Source organism: Bombina bombina, chromosome 2, assembly GCF_027579735.1.
Source record: "Bombina bombina isolate aBomBom1 chromosome 2, aBomBom1.pri, whole genome shotgun sequence".
Taxonomy (NCBI): domain Eukaryota; kingdom Metazoa; phylum Chordata; class Amphibia; order Anura; family Bombinatoridae; genus Bombina; species Bombina bombina.
In genome coordinates, this window is record NC_069500.1 from 1,120,187,147 (window position 1) to 1,120,202,247 (window position 15,101).

The window sequence follows — 15,101 nt, forward strand, 5'->3', positions numbered from 1 at the left end:
GAATTGAAAATATAAGTGCAAAGGTTTCGTTTTTATAAAGTACTTTAGTTTCTACAAAGTAATGTTTAAACAAATTTTCTATTTATTTCCGTTTGTGCATGATATCAAAAATGCACAAGTATGTGGCAGGGTTAGGCTTGTGAAGATTCTTAGAACTGAAAACCTACCATTTTTAGAGTTAACTTACAGGTTAATGCCAGGGGGCAAAAGAAATGCCCATATACAAATTGCATTCAAATTGTTCTTAAGACTTATCATAAACACTAGTCTATCTAATTGCAAAATACACATAGGACTCCTTTTATCTCCATTAACCCATTTTGAATCTCAGTGATCAGCATGCAGCTGAGAGATTGAATATCTCAGCTGTGTTTCATTCTGACTTTAACAGGAAGAAGAAGAAAAAAGCATAGATAATAAAAGAGATTGTGTCGGCACTCTTCTAGATAAAAACAAAATCTTTTATTAAGTCACATTAAAAACGGTAAGGGGAGGTAACACCTTATATGTTTCGGCATTGTTGCCTTAATCTATGAACACTTTTAGCTCTGTTCCTCTATCTCAGTACTATTCTACAGGGACATTCCTCAGGCAGGTTTTCTGTGCAACACACGGCTTTGTTTGTGATTTGAGCTGTTCCATTTTTTTGCTATCTACTGTATTTTTGGAAGAAAAAAAAGCACCATTCACATTTTTCCAGTATCAAGAATAAAAATTGGAAAGATTGAAATCAACTCCCATATGCATTATCAGGGATAGGCATGGACCAAGACTGTGGCGGACATTTTCCAAAGGACACCAAGGTACATTTCAAATTAAAAACATCAAAAAACATTCTCTTTACTAAGAGGGTAGTGTATGCATGGTGGAAAAGCCATCCAGCAGAAGTGGTAGAGACAGTGAAGACATTTAAAAATGCATGGGATAAGCATAAGGCTATGCTAGGTATAAGATAAGGCCAGGAACTAATAAAAGTATTCAGAAAATTGCAGACTAGATAGGCAGAATGGTTCCTATCTGCCAACACATTCTAAGTTTCTATAAGTCAGGAGAGCTGCACTTTGCTGTCAAATGGGCTGCTTGTTGGATGCCCCTGGTCTAGTTCCACAAGTACAAATTAGTCATCTAATCAAACAAGTTTAAAATAACTTTATATAAAGACTGCTTGTGGTATACTAGTATAAAATGTTTTCAAAATTCTAACCTTTTTTTTATATTTGTATTGAGAGTCTGCAACTCCTAACCAAACTCACCCACCTTGATGTTAATCGCATGATCATCATGGTTGGTTACCTACTTGGTTAGGTAAGGTTTATCAGAGTAGGCGGCGGTCTTCTACACACAGACACCAGCACCAAGCTGCCGCACAGATCAAGGAATCGGGACGGGTCACGGGTGGTTGACACAGGCTGCACTGCAGGCAGCTTAGTTCTTCCCTCTCTCTCACTCACTTTCCCACTACTAGGCGGTGTTCCGTGGGTGCGGCCCCAACCCCGCAAAACGTGGTGCCGCCTGTGTCAAGAAGGAGTCAGGACCAGCATTCATCTGATCTACTCCTCCCTGACCCCTGCAAAACGGGTGGCGGACACTGCAAGGGCCAGTCACGGACACCAGTGTCCGTGTACGGACACCTAGCCGATCCCTGTGCATTATATTGCCTTATAACAATTCAGAAAGAAAAACATATTGATGCATCATTATAATTATTATTATTAGTAGAATTGGTTATTTGTAAAGCACCAAAAGATTCCAGAGCACTATAAATATATTATACAGAGGTAGCATTTATAGGAGACAAATGGGTAGAGGGCCCAGCCAAGAATTTTATGTAAAAACTAAATGCAACTAAATGAACTGAAGAAATAACTAATTCTGACACATTATACATGTGCACTTGTGTGATTTATACATAAGTGAAATGGTCGCACTAAACCAGTGCTATGTCATTTTTCATACGCCATGTCATACAGTTTGCTACAAAGAGTACAAATATAAGAGTTTCTTGCATACAGAAGACATTGGTAGAAAGGCCATTTTTAGTTATATTTAAAGATTTGGTACAGTCTGAGTAAAAAAATGCAAGAACTTAAATACTGTAAGTACAGTATATCATGTAGTAAAATGTACCTACATAGCACAAATACATGGACTTATAATTAACTGTAAGTCGTATAATTATAGATAGCTGCTTTATGAATAATAAAATGTCACGCATTAATGCAATATTTTTGCAAAACCAGAATTGTTGCCTTTATGTTTCTTTGTTCTTGGCGAGTATTATTTGTGTTGTTTTGGTAAATGGGGTATTGCATACCAAAGCTCTGTTTATGACATTCATGTTACATCAACGTATACATTTTGCCGCAAGCTTAGTTATTTAAAGGGATACTGAACCCAAATTTTTTATTTTGTGATTCAGATAGAGCATGACATTTTAAGCAACTTTCTAATTTACTCCTATTATCATTTTTTTCATTCTCTTGGTATCTTTATTTGAAATGCAAGAATGTAAGTTTAGATGCCGTCCTATTTTTGGTGAACAACCTGGGTTGTTCTTGCTGATTGGTGGATAAATGCATCCACCAATAGAAAAGTGCTGTCCAGAACTGAACCAAACAAAAGCTTAGATGCATTATTTTTCAAATAAAGATAACAAGAGAACAAAGAAAAATTGATAATAGGAGTAAATTAGAAAGTTACTTAAAATTGCATGCTCTATCTGAAACACGAAAGAAAAAAAATTTGGGTTCAGTGTCCCTTTAATCAAAGAAGAAATTCACTGGATTACATGAAAATGTTCTATTTTTTCCAATTCAGGTATTATGTTGCTTTAAAAGGAAAAAAGAGAATATTTGTAACAGTTTATCAATCAAACAAAACATCTAAAAATGCTCCTTTTGAAGTGATTGTCCCTTTTTCCTACCTCATGTACTATAATGTACCCTTCTGGTTATTAACTCAAAATATACATTTTTAAAGCATAAACATATATGTTGTCTAGTCAGTGTGTATACAGATGCCTCATATTATAAGTTTTGGTGTTATAGGTTTTGAGTTAAGATTTACAGCATTGTGAGGAAAATGTTCACCAATTTAGGAACCAGGGTAGGTTGAAGGACGTGCTTGATGAACTAAAGGAATCTCTGGATTTGTTCCTCTGAGTTGTATACAAGATTTATTTGCAATGTAAAATGGGAATTTAGAAGACAAATTCCATGAAATACACTTGCCATTTTATTTCATAAAGGTAAAATAAATTATTTAACTTTATCTCTGACCTTATAAAAGCAAAGGTAATTATGAGTATTCCAGCTGACTATCTTATTAAAAGTAGTTCTCAGGCCTGTTTCTGATTGTTTTTGGCACTTCTGTTATACCTTAGCAAACTATGCTGTGTATATTTCCATTACATTTTGCTCAGATCAGATCCATAATCACCATTCTACATATTTATTTGTCATTGCTTACCTGGAGAAGAAAATCAAAAAGTGCCATCTTGGACCATTCATAATGATGAATTCCAGTACAACCCGATTCTGCCTTGGGTGCTCTGCCATTCAACCAGCACTTCTGTTTAAGCATCTGCTGATAGGAACCCCAGTTCAACTGGACAGAAGATTGTGTTTTGTTATTTGTTGGTGACAAGGCTGAGTCCCACAAAATAACTGGACAAGGAAGGCCATCTACAAGTAAAACAAAATATCTTAATTTGACACTTTTTACACGACTACAGAAAAACATACAGATCATAAAATCTGATTAGATTATGTTGCTGGCATGAATTTGTATGGATATATTTTACTATCAAAGAAGAATTAATAAGTGGAGATTTCACGTATGATTAGGTTTAACTAAAAAGTTTTCTTTTTTTTTTATGTTTTGCGTATTTTTTCAAGAATCAGCATCAATCTTCTTATTAATTCCTGATATATGAAAAAGCAACTTGCATACAGGGAGGTATATAAGCATAAGAGTCTAGACAGATGATGACCAAATTCAAACAATGTACAAGTAAAAGGAGGAAGCTAAAGATGTCAGCTGATGCTCTTGGGATCAAAATATAAGCAAACAGTAAGTTACTGTTTTTTTTTACTTGTACCGAATAAAATATCCATTTGAACTCTATGCATTCCTCAATATACTGGTTATTTGAGATAGAAAGTTCTGTGATGCAGCAATATATTCAAAGGGATCCGTCGTGATGTAGAGTGAGCCGGCAAAATATTCCAACCTGCCAAGATCTATATTAACAATCAGCATCACCAGGAGGTGTTTTACTATAAATTGCCAATAACAGCACCTATACTGGCTGGAATATATAGCCAGCATCTACACTGACATTGGCAATGTATACTAAATGACCCCTTTGGAATATATAGCACCGTACCTAACAACTATACTTATGTACCCCTAAACTGACAGAACCCACCACCGCAAACTAACCCCTCACTACTTAACCCCTAAACTACCACAAACCCCTAACCTATTGACCCCTAATCCACCAGAACCCTCAACGCAATAAGCCCCTAACCTTTTTACCCCTAACCCATCACAACCCCCAACCCAATAAGCTCCCTAACTTATTAACCACTAGCCTGTCACAACCCCATGCAATAAGCCCCCTAACCTATTAACCCCCAATCCGCAACAACCCTCTAATGCAAACTAGAAAAAATACACAGCGTACCAGGATATCAAGGGAGCTAGAATGCTGGGGCTACCCCTAAACACTCTGTGCCAGAATGGAGTGTGGAAAGATAGCTAAAAATACATAGGTTAGATTTAGAGTTTGGCGTTAGACATCAAAAGCAGTGTTAAGGGGTCCTAAAGCTGCTTTTTACCGCCCGCTGGTATTTAGAGTCAGCCAGGAAAGGGCCAGGAAAGGCTACCGCAGATCCCCTTACGTCAATTGCGTATCCTATCTTCTCAATGGGATTTTCCTAACGCTGGTATTTGGAGTCTTGGAAGAAGTGAGCAGTAGACCCTCTACCGACAAGACTCCTACCGCCAAAAAAAGTCAGTAGTTAAGAGCTTTATGGGCTAACGCGGGAATATAAAGCTCTTAACTACAGTGCTTTAAAGTACACTAACACCCATAAACTACCTATGTACCCCTAAGCCGAGGCCCCCCACATCGCAAACACTATAATAAAAAATTTTAACCCCTAATCTGCAGACCGGACACCGCCGCAACCTACATTATCCCTATGAACCCCTAATCTACTGCCCCTAACATCGCCGACACCTACATTATATTTATTAACCCCTAATCTGCCCCCCCAACGTCGCCGCTACCTAACTACAATTATTAACCCCTAATCTGCCGACTGGACCTCGCCGCCACTATATTAAATGTATTAACCCCTAAACTGCCATACTCCCACCTCGCAAACACTAGAATAAATTGTATTAACCCCTAATCTGCCCTCCCTAACATCGCCGCCACCTACCTACAATTATTAACCCCTAATCTCCCGCCCGCAACGTCGCTACTATAATGAATGTATTAACCCCTAAACCTAAGTCTAACCCTAACCCTAAAACCCCCCCTAACATAAATATAATTTAAATTAAACAAAATAATATTCCTATAATTAAATAAATGAATCCTATTTAAAACTAAATACTTACCTAGAAAACAAACCCAAATATATCTACACTAAGAATAATAATTACATTGTATCTATTTTAGGATTTATATTTATTTTACAGGCAACTTTGTATTGATTTTAACTAGGTACAATAGCTATCAAATAGTTATTAACTATTTAATAGCTACCTAGTTAAAATAATTACAAAATTACATGTAAAATAAATCCTAACCTAAGTTACGATTAAACCTAACACTACACTATCATTAAATAAATTAAATAAATTACCTACAATTAGTTAAACTAAAATACAATTAAATAAACTAATCTATAATACAAAAAAACCCCCACTAAATTACAAAAAATAAAAAAATATTACAAGAAGTTTAAACTAATTACACCTAATCTAAGCCCCCTAATAAAATAACCCCCCCCCCAAATAAAAAAAATGCCCTACCCTATTCTAAATTACAAAAGTAATCAGCTCTTTTACCAGCCCTTAAAAGGGCTTTTTGCGTGGCATTGCCCCAGAGTAATCAGGTCTTTTACCTGTAAAAAAAAAAATACAACCCCCCCAACATTAAAACCCACCACCCACATACCCCTACTCTAACCCACCCAAACCCCCTTAAAAAATCCTAACACTAACCCCCTGAAGATCTCCCTACCTTGAGTCGTCTGCACCCAGCCGAGCCAAAATCTTCATCCAAGGTGCGCAGAGGAGGTCCTTCATCTGGTAGAAGTCTTCATCCAGGCGGCGTCTTCAATCTTCATTCATCTGGAGCGGAGCGGAGCCGAGCCATCTTCCAAGGAGCCGATGCAGAGCCATCCTCTTCATCCGGAGTCTTCTAACACAATGACGGTACCTTTAAGTTACGTCATCCAAGATGGCGTCCCTTCAATTCCGATTGGCTGATAGGATTCTATCAGCCAATCGGAATTAAGGTAGGAAAAATCTGATTGGCTGATGCAATCAGCCAATCAGATTGAAGTTCAATCCGATTGGCTGATGCAATCAGCCAATTGTATTGAGCTTGCATTCTATTGGCTGATTGGAACAGCCAATAGAAATCAAGCTCAATACGATTGGCTGATTGGATTTTTCCTACCTTAATTCCGATTGGCTGATAGAATCCTATCAGCCTATCGGAATTGAAGAGACGCCATCTTGGATGATGTCACTTAAAGGTACCATCATTGTGTTAGAAGACTCCGGATGAAGAGGATGGCTCCGCGTCGGCTCCTTGGAAGATGGCTCCGCTCCGCTCCGGATGGATGAAGATTGAAGACGCCACCTGGATGAAGACTTCTACCGGATGAAGGACCTCCTCTGTGCACCTTGGATGAAGATTTCGGTTCGGCTGGGTGAAGACGACTCAAGGTAGGGAGATCTTCAGGGGGTTAGTGTTAGGATTTTTAAGGGGGTTTGGGTGGGTTAGAGTAGGGGTATGTGGGTGGTGGGTTTTAATGTTGGGGGGGGTTGTATTTTTTTTTTACAGGTAAAAGACCTGATTACTCTGGGGCAATGCCACGCAAAAAGCCCTTTTAAGGGCTGGTAGGGAGATCTTCAGGGGGTTAGCGTTAGGTTTTTTTAAGGGGGTTTGGGTGGGTTAGAGTAGGGGTATGTGGGTAGTGGGTTTTAATGTTGGGGGGTTGTATTTTTTTTTACAGGTAAAAGAGAAGATTACTTTGGGGCAATGCCCCGCAAAAAGCCCTTTTAAGGGCTGGAAAAAGAGCTAATTACTTTTGTAATTTAGAATAGGGTAGGGCATTTTTTTTTTATTTTGGGGGGCTTTTTTATTTTATTAGGGGGCTTAGATTAGCTGTAATTAGTTTAAACTTCTTGTAATATTTTTTTATTTTTTGTAATTTAGTGGGGGGGTTTTGTATTATAGATTAGTTTATTTAATTGTATTTTAGTTTAGCTAATTGTAGGTAATTTATTTAATTTATTTAATGATAGTGTAGTGTTAGGTTTAATTGTAACTTAGGTTAGGATTTATTTTACATGTAATTTTGTAATTATTTTAACTAGGTAGCTATTAAATAGTTAATAACTATTTAATAGCTATTGTACCTAGTTAAAATAAATAAAAAGTTGCCTGTAACATAAATATAAATCCTAAAAAAGATACAATGTAATTATTATTCATATTGTAGCTATATTAGGGTTTATTTTCTAGGTAAGTATTTAGTTTTAAATAGGATTAATTTATTTAATTTTAGGAATATTATTTCATTTAATTTAAATTATATTTATGTTAGGGGGGTGTTAGGGTTAGGGTTAGACTTAGGTTTAGGGGTTAATACATTTATTATAGTAGCAGCGACGTTGCGGGTGGGAGATTAGGGGTTAATAATTGTAGGTAGGTGGCGGCGATTTTAGAGACGGCAGATTGGGGGTTAATCATTTTTTATATAGTCCTCGCGAGGCGGGAGTGCAGCGGTTTAGGGGTTAATACATTTATTATAGTGGCGGCGATGTCCAGTCGGCAGATTAGGGGTTAATAAGTGTAGTTAGGTGGCGGCGACGTTGGGGGTGGCAGATTAGGGGTTAATAAATATAATGTAGGTGTCAGCGATATTGGGGGCGGCAGATTAGGGGTTCATAAGTATAATGTAGGTGGCAGCGGTGTCCGGAGCGGCAGATTAGGGGTTAATATTATAATGCAGGGGTAGGCAATGTTGGGGTTGGCAGATTAGGGGTTAATAAGTGTAAGGTTAGGGGTGTTTAGACTCGAGGTTCATGTTAGGGTGTTAGGTGTAGACTTAGAGAGTGTTTCCCCATAGGAAACAATGGGGCTGCGTTAAGAGATGAACGCTGCTTTTTTGCAGGTGTTGGTTTTTTTGCAGCCAGCTCAGCCCCATTGTTTTCTATAGGGATATCGTGCACGAGCACGTTTTTCCAACTTACCGCTACCGTAAGCAACGCTGGTATTGAGGGTTGAAGTGGCGATAAATTATGCTCAACGCTCCTTTTTCTGAGCCTAACGCAGCCACTCAGACAACTCTAAATACCAGCATTGTCTTAAGGGTGCGCTGGAAAAAAAGCAGCGTTAGCTACGTGGGTCTTTACCGACAAAACTCTAAATCTAGCCGATAGATATTGGGGTGGGGTGCTCCTTTTAAAAAGGATAAACAGCATATCATGTCTTATAAAAGATTTAATAACACATAAAGTCAAGTTAAAAAAAAATAGATAAATATAGGAAACTATGTCACTACATTTGTATACTATTTTATACTATTTTCATGTATAATGCATATTATTTTAAGTTTTGTATACAAATTAAAATGTATTTTTTTGTTATTTCTATCATTTTACACATAAATGTAAAATTTAAATGAAATATTTATGTTTAAAATAATAAAATGAATAATCAAAAAATAACTACATTTTAAATTGTATACAATACTTAAAATAATATGCATTATACATGACAATGCCTATCATTTTAACATAGCATTCAAATCTAGTGACACAGTTTCTATAGGTATAATAGGGAGGTTTTTTCTTTGTATACTATATTAGTCAGGCAGATTGCAGACATGACGTAGGTGCAGGCTTTCTGCGGGCGTTAGCTGGATTTTCCAGGGGAAGTATAGGGAAGACATGATCTAGGCATAACCAAAGTATGATGTAGGTCTAGATGTTCTGTGGGAGTAAACCGGGTGTTACAGGGGAGTAACCTGCAGGTTGATTGGGATATATCGCCAGCAGTGCAATATATTCCAATCTCTGAAGTAGCGGTTACGAGTCGGGTGTCAGCCATGTTTGTCTCACCACCTTTTCAGTGAAGAGACTTTACAGTATTATGCAGTTAGTGTAGGTTTTGGGAAAGTAAGGTCACACAGGCATTATTTTTAAGCATTCCTACACAGGAACGGGATTTCAATGAGCATACTGTCTGCACTGTGTAGGGACACTTCAAATATCACCCCACCAAAAAAAGTGCAAAGAAGTGGTGATGGTGAAGATATTTTACTGAGGTAGTGCTCCCAGTTATATCCTATGAGAGACAAATCGCCACTCACCGGAACTTCGCAGATCCGCTCTTTTTATTTGAATATATTGACAGACTGCAAGGCCAATGAGGCTAGAAAGGCAGTTCTCATCTCGGCCTGTAAATGCTTTGAATATTGGGGCCAATAAAACATATTCATCATATCTGATTCAGCTGTTGTTTGTACATTGCTAATACATTTAGAATCTGCCTTGCTATTTTGGATGTTTTATTATTCACACATTTGGCTCATGAAAATATTGCAAAAATGTGCTGGATTGGGCTGGAAGGAAGATCACCGCAGGGACAAGTTAATTGCAAAGTGATTCTGAATAGCGTGACTTTTTATATGCCTAATGCTCTATTCAAAGCAAACAAGAGGTAGAAGGGAGAGGGTTAAAAATGAAAGGTAGAAATTAGTAGTAGATGATGAGGCCCTTCAGTAGTACTACATAATATTTAGCTTGGTGCTCAGATTTTTATACTCCAATTTTATTTCTTAGAAGCTCTCCTAGACAGCATGTTATTGTCACGCCACACCGCTCTTGCCGTTGATAGGGGTGCGGCGTCTCCTTCCCTGCTCGTTGCCAGGGGTGTCAGGTCCAGATGTGTGCGATGCTGACATCATCGCTGCACGCTCCTCTCTCATTGATGCTGGTCTGGACACCTGTTTCGCGAATCCTGCGCCTATGTAAGTCTTTTCAAAATGATCTATCACTGCCTATGTTTAGGTGTTACTTTGCGTGCTCCTGAGTGTGATAGATCGTTACTGCTATATTGCCTTTTTGTGGTTGAACCCTGCCTGTCTGACAACTCTGCCTGTTATACCCCTGAATTGCTGGATTGATATACTGCTGCTGAATTCTGCATGTCTCACTACTCTACCTGTTAACCCCTAAATTGCTGGACTGATATACTGCTGCTGAAGTCTGCTTGTCTGACTACTCTGCTTGTTAACCCCTAAATTGCTGGATTGATTGACTGCTACTGAACTCTGCTTGCCTGACTACTCTGCCTGTTAACCCCTATTATTCTGGATTGCCTCTCTGTAGCCAAACCCTGCCTGTCTGATCATTCTAGTGGTTTGCCCTTGGACTGCTTTACCATTGCCAAACCCTGCATAGAACTGTGGCACAATTCGCCATCGAGTTTCGCACCTTGGCCTTTAGGAGGGGTCTGCATGAATGCATCAAAGATGAACTCACTTATCATGATGTTCCTTCTTCTTTGGATGACTTTATAATGCTTTGTATCAGTCTGGACTCTCACTTCCAGGAGAGACAAGCTGAAAGAGACAGAACTAGGAGGGTCCTTCCCTCCCGTCCTCCTATTCATTCGGTTTCAGCAGTATCCTCTACCCCTTCAACATCTCCAACCTCCCCAGTAGAGGAACCCATGGATCTTTCCTCTTTCAAACCCTCAGAGTCTGAAAGACAGAAAAGAAGAAGATTGAAACTATGGTTTTATTGTGGTTCTAACTCCCACCAACTTAAGGACTGCGACATTCGTCCGGGAAAAGTCAATGCTTAGGGGATAACACTGGGGTACCTCTAAGCATGATCTCTACTAAATCCTCTCATTCCACTCAGATTCTGGTTCCTGTAACCCTTTCCTTCCTTCATAATACAGTCCACGCTCAAGCCTTCATTGATTCAGGGGCAGCTTGATTCAAGCTGGCTTTCCTCTTCTGCAGAAAAGACATTGTCTCAAAATAACTACTCTGGATGGCACCCCCCTTGGTTCAGGGTTGATCCATTTTGAGTCAGCACCCCTGACCCTGACTGTGGAAGTCCTTCATACCGAACAGCTGCAGTTTAAGGTCATTCATTCCCCAGCACAGCCTGTCATCCTTGGTCTTCCTTGGCTTTGGATATACAATCCACAGTTCAACTGGGCAGAAGGACAAATGGCCTCCTTGGGTACCTCCTGTTTCCACTCCTGCCTTGATAAAGTCACTCCTCTGCTCAGCATCCCCATTGCCAGTATACAGTCTCATCCAAACCTTCCATCAGTATTTGCAGACTTCACTGATGTGTTAGAGAAAAAAGCAGCCAACGTGCTGCCACCCCACCATCCTTATGACTGCTCTTTTCAGGAGCCCCACTTCCCAAAGGGAGGACTTATCCACTCTCCAAAGCTGAAACCAAATCCATGGAGGAGTACATCCAAGAGAACCTAGCTAAAGGTTTCATTCGCCCTTCCTCCTCTCCTGCTGGGACAGGCTTCTTTTTTGTCAGTAAGAAGGATGGTGGGCTCAGACCCTGCATTGACTACAGGGCCTTGAACAACATAACTATAAAGAATCACTATCCCATTCCCTTGATCACCAAACTATATGACTCGCTCCAGGATGCTCGCTGCTTCACCAAGCTGGACTTACATGGGGTAAACAATCTGATTCGTATCTTTCCAGACCATGAATGGAAGACCGCCTTGTAATGCCCTTTGGACTGTGTAACGCCCCTGCAGTCTTCCAGGCATTTTTCAACGATGTCTTCTTTGACCTCCTCAACTGCACTGTCATTGTCTATGTGGATGACATCCTTGTTTTCCGTTCGACTTTGGAGGAGCATCATAAACACGTGAGACAGGTACTTCAACATCTCAGAGTCAATTATTTGGTAGTCAAGCTAGAAAAATGTAAGTTTGATCAAGTTCAGATCCAATTCCTTGGTTATGTCATCTCGAAGGAAGGTTTTGCCATGGATCTTGTTAAACTCACCGCAGTTCTAGAATGGCCTCAACCTACTTTATTAAAGGAATTACCAAGGTTCTTGGGGTTGTCCAATTATTACCGCAAGTTTATAAAGAACTTTTCTCAAACAGTCGCTCCTCTCACTGAATTGACAAAGGGAACAAAGACTGTAAATATTGGCCTCCTGAATGCCTTCTCTCATTTGAAAAAGGCTTTCTGTTCTGCTCCTGTGCTCCGCCATCTTGATCCTGACCTACAGTTCACTTTAGAGGTTGATGCCTCCGAGATAGGGGCTGGAGCAGTTCTAACCCAAAGAGAACCTTTGACTTCCAAGTGACACCCTGTAGCCTTTTTCTATAAACGCTTTACTCCTGCAGAGAGGAATTACGATGTGGGTAATCGTGAACTCTTAGCCATTAAGATGGCTTTGACTGAATTGCTTGATTGGTTAGAGGGCACGGCCAATACCATTCAGATTCTTACCAAACACAAGAATCTGACTTACCTAGAAACTGCTCATCGGCTCAATCCTCGACAGGCCAGGTGGGCCTTGTTCTTTTCCCATTTTAACTTTGTGGTTTCTTATCTTCCTGGGACCAAGAACAAGAAGGCGGATGCCCTTTCCCCTCAGTTCCCTCACTCAAGTGATTCCTCCCCTATTGAACACATCATACCTCCCTCCTGAATGGTAGCTCAACTGAATACCACCATTATTCAAAGACTGCAACGTGCCCAGTCTAGTAAACCTCCTGAAGCTCCCGTGGCTTCCGATATCTTTTTTGTACCTCTCAATCTACTCACTCCTGTACTCTCCTGGGCTCATGATAGTAAACTCTCAGGACATCCTGGTTTAACAAGGAATTTTAAGCATCTTTCCCAACACGTATAGTGGCCTACTATGAAGTCTGATGCTCAGGATTATGTGAAAGCCTGCACAACATGTGCTGCCAACAAAACTCCCTGATCCTTGCCTCCTGGCTTGCTCCAACCATTGTCCATTCCCAAACAACCATGGGCACACTTAACAATGAATTTCATTGTGGACCTTCCTCCTTCTGACCACCATACAGTTACCTGGGTTGTGGTGGATTGCTTTTCCAGACTGGCTCATTTTGTACCCCTAACCAAACTGCCTTCTGCTCAAGAATTATTGTCTCTTTTTCTCTTGCATGTGGTACGACTTCATGGCATTCCTGTGAATATTGTTTCCAAAAGAGGTCCACAGTTCATCTCTACCTTTTGGAGTGCCTTTTGTAAGTTCATTGGAACCACTGTTTACTTGTCTTCTGGCTATCATCATAAGACACTAGCGAAGCCTAAGCTTCAGGATAGAGTGAGTGCACTTGTGAGCTAAAAGTATACACACCATAAAAAAAAAAAAATTTGAATTTAATAAACGTGAATAAGCATAATATACACAATATATAAACAACCTAACTTAGGGACGTCTCCCTGTAATGTTAAAAACTGAGATAAAATACTAGCTAATACTAAATGCAGGCTAAATCCTAAATAGACTATGCAAACACTTTCCAGACAGCAGTTATAGGTGTATGTTATTATAAATTGCTATATCTCTGTGCTGATGTAAAAATGTATGGCATAACACTATTGTGATAAAAACAGAATAAAAACAAAAGGAATGGATAAACTCAAAAGCACCAAGTTCATATGTATAATATCAGTGCAGGTAGCCGTATGTAATCAGCGTAGGTGTCTTAACACTTGCAAGAAATGACAGCTTAGATTCGTGTGCTGATAGTTTGCTCCACAAAAATTGCAAGGTACTATACCGTAAGTTCAGACGGTGTTACCGGAAAGTTAGATCTTTCGGTCAAAACTAGGACCGCAGCTGTAGTCACTGCCGTTCCTGGGGATAGAAGTGTACAGACCTCTGCACATGTGAGTCAGCGTCTGACGTCACAGACTCCCCATCCGCTCTTCTCAATCCGATGTTCGATGTTCCAACAGCGTGAAGGAAAACAGCTGATTGCTGTGTCCTGATGTCAGATCGCTGTATAGGCAGACTTGCCTGCTGTAGGTGTACTTGTTTCTTCCAGTAGAACGGTGGGGCACAGGTTCTCCCTCACCTTGGGATATATAGAAATGATATTAACCCGGGTTAAAAGTTGCAGTAAAGACTGCACTAGAATATCCTTCTTTCAAAGTCACAATGTCACAAGTGCAAACAACGCGTTTCGCCCTCCCTTGCATCTTCTACTATCATTAGAGTACACCTGTGCTCTTGTTCTGTGATCAGAGTAGACCTGAGTCCCTTCTATATTTAAGAGAAACTGGAATGCATCCAGCATACTTAAATATGCTACAGTTTCCCTGACTCTCTCACATCCTACACTGCGACTGCTTATAGCGGTGCACAACTTTTCCTCTGATTGGACACAGCAGAAGAGACCAGGAATTACCAAAGATATCACTGAAAGAAAAAGCACAGCTATCTAACTAAAAGGAAAAACTATCATCATTCACACGGATACACACGAAAATTCACTTACAAGGAAACACTCACAAGGACGATCACTCACTAACATTCAGTAACCGACATCTTATTTGGATTATACATATCCCTAACCCCTTCGAATCTATTCACTGAACTTTTTTGAACACATTCATTTTTCACTTTTTCACTTTTTTATTTTTATTTTTACTTTTTGTTTTAACATCATCTATTTTTAATATTACCTCTTTTTTCGCACATATTTTTTCACATATTTTTCATTTTTTAGGGTCCCCATTATTAATTTATTTTGCATATAACAATTTTTTCACGTAATTTTTTCACATATTTGTTCA

At 39.4% G+C, this 15,101-nt stretch overlaps 1 protein-coding gene across 1 annotated transcript in view; it reads right to left on the bottom strand.

Moving 5' to 3' along the window:
• The window catches only part of GASK1B (golgi associated kinase 1B), a 170,650-nt gene that overhangs the window by 77,398 nt on the left and 78,151 nt on the right, over nt 1-15,101 (bottom strand). Inside the window, exon 2 of the mRNA XM_053703774.1 lies at nt 3,469-3,683. Within this exon, the coding sequence (XP_053559749.1) occupies nt 3,469-3,683 (215 nt within the window). The remainder of the gene's footprint in view (nt 1-3,468; nt 3,684-15,101) is intronic.